The sequence below is a fragment of the Chiroxiphia lanceolata genome, chromosome 6, assembly GCF_009829145.1.
Source record: "Chiroxiphia lanceolata isolate bChiLan1 chromosome 6, bChiLan1.pri, whole genome shotgun sequence".
Lineage (NCBI taxonomy): Eukaryota > Metazoa > Chordata > Aves > Passeriformes > Pipridae > Chiroxiphia > Chiroxiphia lanceolata.
Window position 1 is genome coordinate 9,755,626 of NC_045642.1, and position 10,823 is coordinate 9,766,448.

General features: G+C 48.9%; 1 protein-coding gene across 1 annotated transcript; it reads right to left on the reverse strand.

Annotated features, from left to right (window-relative positions):
• Positions 1 to 1,344: 1,344 nt before the first annotated feature.
• Positions 1,345 to 4,408, reverse strand: RASSF10 (Ras association domain family member 10). Its single transcript, XM_032692345.1, has one exon. The coding sequence runs from the start codon at positions 4,373 to 4,375 to the stop codon at positions 3,062 to 3,064; it is 1,314 nt and encodes a 437-aa protein (XP_032548236.1). The 5' UTR covers positions 4,376 to 4,408; the 3' UTR covers positions 1,345 to 3,061.
• Between the last annotated feature and the right edge of the window lie 6,415 nt (positions 4,409 to 10,823).

Genomic DNA, 10,823 nt, shown 5'->3' on the forward strand with positions numbered 1-10,823 from the left:
AAACCAAACCACAACCCTGTGTTTGTTGGAGCTTTCACCTCGCTCTTGGTGGTGCCGGAAGGTAGACTTCTGTCATGATGTTGGCCAGGGTTTTTTTCTGCTGCTATCTCTCTCTACCATTCTCTCAGAACTGGAAAGGAGATAAAAATCCTGCCCTTCTACCTGTGATTCTGAATCAGCTCTCCTAACCCTTGGCTATGTGCCCAGCAAAACCCCAGAGCCAAATGCCCTGTCAAAGCCAAGCATCCTGTGGCTTGTCTCTATTATCTAAGTGAGGATATACAAGCCCAGAAGAAGGGAAGGGAGAAGTACCTGGTCCAATGCAAACAATGATTTCCTCTTCCATACTAATGTTTTAATAATGGTTTGAGAGCGATAGGGATTTGTGAAGATGTTTGAATTCAGTCTGTGAGCCTGTTGCAATTGCATTTGTAGCAGTTTGAATGTCAAATAAATTCACCCAATTTCACCTGCACAGTATAGCAACACGATCAGATATGTGTTCCTAGGAATTCACTGTAGCTCCCCCCAAAAACCTTGAGACTACAGTGCCACCTGCAGCGTTCTCACCCCTGTCCTCATGGGACAGGGGCCAGCAGCTCAGCAGGGTTGTGATCTACTGCATCTAATTTGGGAAGCCAAGAGCAAGCACTGCGTGGTGCCCTGCAAGCATGGCCCTCAGCAACCTGGAGCAAAAGTGGGCTTGTCCTGTTTTTAAGGCTTTTCCTGGCTGACGATGAGTAGGCAGACTTTGCTTTGCAACTTTGAACTTCCAGGCTTCCTTCACCTCATACTTCACGAAATACATGACACCTCTATCGGTAGTCTGATGATGTATGGCCTGTTGCAGCTTATTTCTGTAATGTGCTTACTTTTTATTTGCTTTGTGTGGCTAATGAGAGAGCTTACGTAACAAATCCCGGTGTGTTGCTCCCATCGGTCCCTGGGGAAGCTGTCACCAGGTAGTGGCATCACCCCCCCCCCTACAGTTACATCTGCACTGGTTAACAACAGTGCAGGGCAACCACCAACTCCTGCACCCCCAGCTTATTCTTCAGCTCCTCTCCCATGAAAATTGAAATTCCTCACTCTGGGCACGCGCCCATGCTTCTAAATGCCACTACACTACCCCTGCAGTGATGAGATCTGAGGGCTGTGCACTGGAACTGGTACCTGAGGGGGCCCCTCATGTCTGTCCCCATTCCAGAAAGGGGATAATGCTGTCATGGAACAGACCAGAGAGGACTGACTTGGTGTATCTTTCTACTTGCTTTGCACACTAGATAACACAGTCCTGATAGTTTTTTGGTTTTTTTTGAAATCACACTCAATTGGGAACACTTGTTTAGCCTTATTAAGTGTTTTATTAGCTCTAAAAATAGGTTCTTAAATATTTTCCAAGGTTGACTAAAATGTGAAAAACAATTATATAATCAGTGTTTAAAATAAACCACAGTTTGTTATAACTGAGACCGATTCAGTGGAATAACATTTATCAAGAATCATAGTATATAGAAAATCGGACAGCCTCTGCAAATCCCCAGACAGTATTTCTCCCATTGCTTTCAAACTGAGTCGTTGCTGAGTCTAATTTTCTGATGTCCATCAGAATTCCTACCAGCAAGAACACTGCAAAAGTGGAACACAGTCTTTGGGTGAGCAGGCTGCAAGGTTCTTAATGAAAATAAAGAACTGGTCTATTGGTGTAACTCTTTTTTATACTTTCTTATTGTTAAATGAAAACTTTTATAAATAACCTTACATAAATAACAACCTCAGAAGTTTTAAAAAGTTCACACCATCAGTCAGACCTAACTCAACATTCTCTGGTCTCTCACTGCTTAAACTGTTTCTGCAATTACTCTGGAATAAAAGAATCCTTAATGTCTCTTATTGTAAGAGCAGATCATATATTTTCGGCAAGAGTTAAGCTGCAGAGGAAGATTTGGCAGTTAAGTGAAATGCATGTTACAGCTGATGCTGCCTTTTTTTTATTGTTATTGGAATAACTGAAAAGATTAAGCTGTAGTGCAGGTAGGGCTTGAGTCATGCTTTTATCGTTGCATCTCTTGGCCTGATATGAACTATATTATTATAAATGGTAGCTCAAGCTGATTCTGTACTTTGTTTATCTACAACCAAGCTCAGCCAAAGATCAGCTAGCCTAGTGAAAAAAACGTAGTTGAAGGCTGTGTACGTACAGGCACTGCTAATTACTTTCAATGACTGTCAAATGAACATTGATACTAACAGATTTCTTAGTATGCCTTTAAACAAAGCACTCTTATCTATGCATAAGAAAAAGCACTACACAGAGCAGAGTCAATACAACATGTCAACCTATATTTTGATTTAGTTTGTTCTTTAAAAAAAAAAAATGGAAGTGATTTATCACCCCTTTCTGTTGCCAAAAGGAACTGCAGTACCTTCCAAAAGCTTGCGCCCTGGGAGATCCCAGTGTCAGTAGCACTGACACCTCTTTTCCTCCGTAGTGTTTACATGATCAGCAGCTTTAGTCTCAGTGACTTTTTGCCTGTAAAGGAGCCGGGTGTGTTTGTAAATGACAGGCAGTATAACCCACCATCTGCCTCTGCACTGCCAAGAACCTGTTCGGGAAATCCAGATTCCCGCTCTGGAGCTCACGTCCCGGCCTTTTGCTCGTGAAGAGCTTACCCAGAGCAGTCTGTGCTACAGTGGGGAGTTCGTGGGGAACCCTGGGATTAAAAGGCCCGGCCAGAAAAGCTTCGGAGGGAAGCAAGCGGCAGGATTTAAGGAGAGAGCAATCCCAGACGTGAACGAAACGCAAACACGCTGCGGGTTTCTCTCTTCCTCAGATAAAAGTACCTGCGAGCCAGCCTAAACGCTGCCCGCGGACGACTAGTCAGAACAAGCCCAAACTCCAGAGCTCAAATTAAAATGTTTCCTCTGCTCGACTGCCTCCTGCGCCGGGAGTTTCCTCGCCTGCCCCACACCTGCCCGCAGCCCTACAGCGCCCTTGTGCCCCGGCAGCCCCGCTCCGCTGGTGCCGCGCTGCCCGGCGGGGGCCGCGGCCGGGCGGGCGCTACACGAGGGACTCGCAGACGGGCACCGAGTCCGAGTCCTGGCTGTGCATGGAGCTCAGCCCCGTGTCCGAGTCCTCGTCGTTGTCGGCGCGGTCCTTGCGCAGCTCCACCCAGCCGCCCGCCGGGGTCGCCGCCGGCCGCCCCCCGCCCGCCGCCCCGCGGGGCTCCGCCGGCGCCTCCGCCACGTCCAGGGTGCCCAGCGTCTCCAGCAGGCGCTGCAGCTCCCGTTCCTTGTCCTCCCACGCCCGCTGCGTACAGTCCAGGTCTGTCTTGACGGCCTCCAGGTCCGTGCTCAGCTTGAGGCCGATGTAGAGGCTGGTGCTCAGCTGGGTCTTGACCCGCTCGTGTTCCAGGTGCAGCTCGCCCTCGCCGCCGCCGCTCAGCTCCGTGGTGTCGCAGTCCGTGTCGGCCAGGCCGGGGCCCGCCGCCAGCTCCAGCTCCTCCCGCCGCCGCTTCATCCAGCGCTCGTTGAGCTCCTCCTGGATCTCGGCGGCCAGGTGCTCCAGCAGCTCCTCCTGCTGCGCCCGCTGCTCCTGCAGCTGCAGCACCTCCTCGCACTTTCTGGCATAGTCCTCCTCGGGGCGGCCGGCGGGGGGCTGGCCCGGCTCCGGCTCCCCGGCGCCCACCAGGTAGGTGTCCTGCACGTAGTTGACGCCGTGCCGCTTCATGCGGTCCAGGTGGATCTTAGCCTCGTACCTGTCGATCTCCCGGTCCAGCTCGCGGAGCCGCTGGATCTGCTGCCGGATGGTGTGGTCCTGCGAGAGCACCAGGTGCACCAGCGTCTCCATCCTCTCCGCCGACGAGGCTTCCCGGGCCAGCGGCTGCTGCCGCTTCTTGTTGATCTTGGCCAGCTTGCGGAAGGCTTTCCGCACCACCCGGCGCTGCCGCTCCTGCGTGAGTGCCAGGCTGGCGCGGGCCGCCCCCAGGCCGCGGCCGGGGCGCTCCTTGCTCAGCACCACCCGCGCCTCGGCGCTGCGCGGACCCGCGTTGGGCAGCGAGGCCTCGCTGCGCACCAGCACGAAGCGCACGTTCTCCTGCTCGTCCCCCCACGCCACCCAGAGCCGCAGGATCTTCGTCTTGTTGGGCAGGATCCGCTCGAAGCCGCGCCACTTCTCCACGATGCAGTAGGAGTGCGGCGGCCCCGACAGCATCCCGCCGCCGGGCTCGGGCGGCGCCGGGCGCTGCCGCCGGTGGTAGCTGTCCTCCAGCAGCACCCGCACCACGTCCGAGCAGGTGGTCCGCCGGGAGAGCCCCGAGATCAGCTTCTCCTCCTGGCAGATCCACACCGAGATCTTCCGCTCCTCGGGCTCCATCGGGGGCGGCTGCGGGGCGGGCGGCCGGGACCGCGGGCTCAGGGCTGGCCGGGCAGCCGCTCCATGGGCAGCGCTCACGGGAGGCGCGGCGCAGCCCGTCCGCCCGGCTTCAGCGCGGCCGGGATGCCGGCCCTCCCCTCCCCGCCCGCGGCACCCCGCCCGGCCGCTCCACCCCTTCCTGCCCGGTGCGGGGCCGCCGGGGGCGGGGGGGCCGGCTCGGTGCGCTGCGGACCCGCCGCGGTCCCGTCCGCCGCCCGCGGTCCGCCGCGTCCCGCCGCCTCCCGGCTTTCCTCTCCCCACGTGGGCGCCCCCGCGGATCACACCCCGAGATCCGCCGGCGCGGAAACTTGGGAGCGGGTCGCCGTCGTCTGCCTGTCTTCTTTCCCCGCGCCCCGCCGCTGCCGGGAACGAGCGAGCGAGCGGCGTCGGGGGATCTTCCAAAGTGCCGAGGGACAAGAGCGAATCCTGGAGCTTCAAAGGGAGAGCCAGAACTAGTGAGGAATTTCCAGTTTTAGTAAATCATCCGCCTGTAATTAGGAAATTCATGTTTGCAAAGCACTTCGCAGATGAAATATGCAAAGGACGGGAATGTCTAAGTGTTATTAAAATACTAGCTGAGCCAGATTTTAATGGGAGCTTGCTGTGTACTTTGATGGGAACAGGATCGGTCTCCGAGTGAGGATTAAAATGAGGAGATGTAAAAAATGGTAATAAAACACAGGGTTGTGGCACTGATTTTCATGGTGCGATTGCATTGCAGGGTTCACGGACCTGGGCTTTTCTACATGGCTAGAAGAGTATTATAGTGGGTAAAGGGGGAAATCTATCTCAGACCTGGAGGCTGATGAGTTTTAGAGCCAATGAAACTGGTGTGCCGTGCGGAGAGGGTTTTTGTGTGAATAAGTTTTGTGTTCCAGTCAGTGGAATAGAACAGCGTAGTGGCACTGTAGCCTAACTACTGTAATTCTGCTGTTTGAAACAGTGACGCTGGGGCACACAAAATAGCGAGTTAACAATTATGCAGCCTAACGTCCTGTTCTTCCCTAAAGTAACAGGTTCGGTGTGGGCAGCTGCTGCGCCGGCTTCTCCCGTATTTACGTGGAAAGACTAGTCCTGGGGAAGGAAGCCTGCCTTCTGCCCGGGCTGCGTAAGGCAGCTAATTACGGTGGTGGTTTCTGACGTGCAGCCTCCTGTCCCGTGAGGAAGTGGGCAGAGGGACCACCGAACGCCAGCATTCCTGGAGCTGCAGATCACACGGATCGTGCGCCTGCCGCTAACGTCCCTTTCCTGTGTTATTGCAGGTTAAATGATTCCAAACCGAGGTGGCCACTGCGTGTTGCAACAAGGGCACACAAGACGGGGGTGTTGGTAACAGGCTGGGTTTTGCTCCCTGACCACAGCCGCCTTACGTTAATGTTGCGTATGCCTGTCCAACGGTAGCCTGGCACTGCCAATTCCAGAGGCAAGGCATTTTGCTCTCCTGATGTATCAGAAGTGCTAGATTGCTGTGCTGTTTGCTGATGGAGAAAATGTTTGCTGATGGAAGGTTATTCCCGAGGTGTGCAGGCTTTTTGTTCAGTGTGTTGATTATGCCTGAAAGCATCATTCACTCCAGGGCAGAGGAAGGTGGGCCCAGCAGTGGCAGCCCTGTGAGAGAACAAAATGTCCTTAACCAAGGGGGTCTTCAGGACTCTGGGGCAAACCTGACAGCTCACACTGCTCCAGAGTGATAGGGTCTTGAACAGGAACGGGATGTGAAATGTAACCATACGATTTAGCTTTGCCTCTGGAAGGTTCAAGATTTAAAAAAAAAACCTTCAGAAGAGTAGGAAAAGAAAAGCCTTGTTGCTCTCATCAAGCTGGCAGAAACTTGGAAATTAAGACCATTCCTCATTGTCTTTTGCAGAATCGGGTGCAGCATAAGGGTTAATGAAGCAGTGAGAAATTGTCCAACACCTTTAATGGTGATTCCTTGCCTGTCCCATTTAGTTTTGATCTTGTTTTACATGTGTTTCCTATGAGAATGTCTGTACTTACTTTCTTCTGGCACAGAACAGTACAGGAAGAGCAGGGTGTGATGTGAAGAAACATCTTATGCTCCCCACAGGTCAAGCTGCTCCAACTTGTCTGACTGCCTATATCTATCCAGCATCCAAGCCTGGCTTTGTGCAATGAAATTGGAAGATGATAGTTCCATCTTTCCTTGACCACAGCTCTGTGTATGGAAAACTGACTCTACCTACCCAGTGAAACCCCCAAGGCAGCATTGCCAGAGAGAGAATGAAGCTGTTGGCAGTTTGGTCTGAGGCACTAATTGTAAGAGCAAGATTAGAGAAGCAAACACTTGATTTTGGTAGGTAGGATATACCTAGTAGATCCATGGTCAAAAAGATGGCATTAGAAATTCACATTGTTGGATCTCAGGTTTAACCCTCAGGAATTTCGTTTTAGTCTCTCTGCAAACTCAGGAAACTGCCAGCAAAGCTTCAAAAGTTTGAAATGCTCATATGCTTGAACTCCACCTGAAGCAAAGTTTGGGCCCTGCTGTGCTGAATCCCAAAAGGCAAATGAATGCAGGCAACCTTTCCTCCCAGGATCTTAAAGCATCCTACAGAGGATGGTTTTATCTCATTTTAAAGATAAGAATGCTATGGCACAAAGGAATCCGGTGTCTTGCCTAAGGTTATGTAGTGAGGCAGTAGCAGTGTCACAAAACAGATCAGGTTCCTTCACTCTGGTACCATTAGTCACTGAACTCGACTGCCTAGTGCTCCGCCTCCATCCTCTCCTTCTCTCCTTCTTTTAATTATTCCATGAGAAAGGGAGATGAGGAAGAATACATTAGTTCAACAACTGCAGATGCTGATAAAACGAAAGTGCAAGCTCAGCAGACAACATGTACCTCTGGTGAAGCAATAGGAGGCAGTGCCATACGGGCTTCTTCAGGCATCTCCTCCCTGGTGAAGGCAAACCTCCTTCACTTCACTGTGCCTGCAGACCTGCAAGCCTCAAGTGATGTGCAGAGAGGGTGTCATTAAAATATCAATTTGGAGGGAAGGACAGCTGTTCGTTCCACTCTTCACCCCCTTCTCCACAGAGCAGTGATGTGTGAGGTCTTCTGTAATTTCTGAAACAAGCATATCACATAATTTAAAGCTTCAAATGTAGTAAATGGTCTGTTGTAATGCAGAGGCTGTTTCTATACTGCCATATCAATACACAGCTGACAGCACGCTCTTTTTCTGAGGCACAAATTTCCTGGACAGAACGTTATCCAAAAAAATACTGCATGGCCTATATTTCTTTGGTTTGTTTTATAAATTGCAAAAAATCAAAGTTGATGATACTCCTAACAGCTGCCTAAGCCCCAAAAGGAGATTTATGAGCTTAATATTTTAGGCTGTATTGAAAAGTTCAAGCCCAGGTATAGACTAGTTTATTTTTATCCACTGCAGGAGAATTACAAGGCCAAGTGATGGGAAATCAGATATATTTTGGCATTTCACATGAAGTTCTATTTCTTCCTTCTTTCTCATTGAGGCGTGCAAATAAATTACCAAGTCTTTTGTGATAAGAACAGCTTTCCTATTACAGGGTTGGATAGAGAAGTGTCTCTTTTTCTTTGTTTGTTTGAGCTGAACTACCAGAATGAAATTGCAGCCCTGATATTTTTAATAAATAAAATGATGCAAGTCTTCATCTTAAATCCTTTGAATCTAAACCAAATAAATACAAATGTGCTTTCTGCTTCCGTACTTCATATAGCAGGAATGTGGGGGAAGTCCTAGAACACTGTAGTTGAGACACAAAATTAATTTCTTTCAAAAACATTTAAATGGAAAAAGTGTACGGATTCGGATTCAGGGTATTTTTCTTTTTTTCCACAGTGAAGTTGCTTTTACTTTTTAGATCACTCTCAGGACAATTTATTTATTTTTCCTGAGGTTACAGTTCAAAAGAACACAGCCTATGTGAGATGAGTAAAGGCAGGCTGCAACTGGTAATCTATTGAGCCATCACTGTCTGGAGAGGTTACTCTTTGTTGCGATGCTGAACAGCAAGGCTGCTTTCCCAGCTCCTCTTCCTACATTCCTGTCAATCTGATTTTGTGATGTTTAGAACTTGGTCCCTTATACTTGCTGCTTTCTAACACTTTGCCTCAACAAACTTGGATGAAGCCCTGGGACATAATTTGACTGCAGTGTTACAGGCTGCTGCAATGGTTGCTAACCTTTACAGACAAATGAGTGGGGAAAGGTCTGCTCGAGCTTACAGGTCACTCTCTCACGAGTGCTTTTATTTTTGTACCTAGTTTTTCCTGATAGTATAGAGCTGAATAACCAAATCATGTTGGAATAACCAAATCATTCCTAGTTTAGCATGCATTGAATAAAAGCACTTGAAAAACTACCTCTCTGTTAGCAGCAGTATGTAGACTTTAGTCAAAACAGTTTGTGGTCTTAGACTTTCATTTGAAAAGAAGTTGTTCAGTTTGTATCTGAGCAGCTTTAGACCTGAGAGAATGCTTCTTACTTTCAGGTATTCTGTTAAAGCCACTGAAGGAACTGGCACTTTTGATAAAGATGACTTGTAAGGAGCATAAGGAACTCTTGAACTGCTTCTGTAAGCAATGAGCTTTCTGAACTCTTGATCCATTTCCTTCACTCTTGCATCTCATGGGTACTATCTCACTTCTGAGTGCCATCTATGCAATTAGTATGGTTGACATATCTGGAAATCTGGAGTAATTCCTTGCTTCACATCTTACATGATACTTATATGCTTATGTGATCCATTTGGGAAGACTGTGGTGTGGTCTGTTTGCATAATAGCTGCCAATGCTGGGTTATACTGCTTTGACTACTTCATCCAACTTCTTCTTTTTTAATGTGCACACACCCAGACTACAAATGGGTATGTCTTCCAGTGAAATCAGTGGGGGCTGCCTGGGTAAATCCCTCTGCAGTGCTTTCAAACTGCAGGTATGTCTATAGGCTGCCATTAAAGAAAATTATGAAGACATATATTTATATTTAAGTACAACCTTGAAAATCTTGATGTGCCAGATGTAAATGCACAGGAAGAAGAGACTAGCTCTACTTTGAAGGCCTAACCACGTTAGGGGCACAGCAAAGATCAGTGCTAAGAATACAGATTTCCAGCTTCTCATCTTTGAACTGAGTCTCTAACAATTTGGTTTTGTTTGTTTGTTATGTACCTCTGACTCCTAGGATGGAAAAGAATCCCTCTCCCTTTAAACCTCATGTATCAGATTTTCTTTTCTTACTGAATGCTTTTAGTATAAATGAAGAAGAACAGAAGTAGTTGATCAAAGCAGAATTCAGCTTTTGTCTTTATCATGTGCATAACAGATATACAAACTTTTGATTCTATGCAAGTCAGTGAAGCTGCACTACTAAGCTTTGGGGGGAAATACAAGAAAGATCAGACTCGAATGATGGCTATAACCTTCCTTCTCCAAAAAACATTAAATGTACTCTAATAGATTAGTCTTAGCTTGAATACTTAGTCCTCATTGATCAAAAAAAAGGAATGAAGAACTAGATATAGTGACATTCCTTTCCTCTAGAGAGGAGTGCTGCTTACTGGGGGCTCATATTGGGGTGTCACTGAGAGGCTGCCAAGCCTCACCCAGTTCACTCTTGACTGCTGCTGCTCTGTGTCAATGACCAAGTGGAGTGCATGGAACTCTGCCTGAGGATGGATGAGGAGCTGATTGAGAGCTTATGGGCCAGGATTAAAGGGAGGGCAGGGACAAGTGACACCCGACCAGGAAGACTGAGTGGATGAGACCCTCTACAGACAAATAGGAGCAGCCTCATGTTCCCAAGCCCAGGTCCTCATGGGGGACTTCAATCACCCTGATATTTATTGGAGGGGCAACAGAGCAGGGCATGGGCAATCCAGGAGTTTCCTGGAATGCCTTGGCAGTAACTTCCTTCTCTAAGTGCCAGAGGAGTCAATGAGGGATGGTGCTGTGCTGGACCTTGTTCTCACCAACAAGGAGGTGCTGGTGGGGAACTTGAAGCTGAAGCTCAAGGGAAGCCTTGGCTGCAATGATCATTAAGTGGGTATCGTGTCCAGTTCTGAGCTCCTCAGTACAAGAAAGACGAGGAGCCACTGGAGAGGGTTCAGCAAAGGCCACAAAGATGACTGGGGGTATGAAGCATCTCTCTTGGGAGGAGAGACTGTGGGAGCTGGACCTGTTTAGTCTGGAGAAGAAAAGACTGAGAGGAGATCTCCTTAATGCATATAAATATCTCAAAGGGGTTTCAAGAGGATGGTGCCAGCTCTTTTCAGTGGTGCCCAGGACAGGACAAGGAGCAATGGCCATAAACTAAAACACAAGTTAAATTCCACCTCAATATGAGGAAGAACTTTATGTCAAGAGTGGCAGAGCATTGGAACAGGCTGCCCAGAGAAGTTG

Coding starts and splice junctions, on each gene's coding strand:
- RASSF10 (XM_032692345.1), bottom strand. CDS start 4,375: ATGGAGCCCGAGGAGCGGAAGATCTCGGTGTGGATCTGCCAGGAGGAG.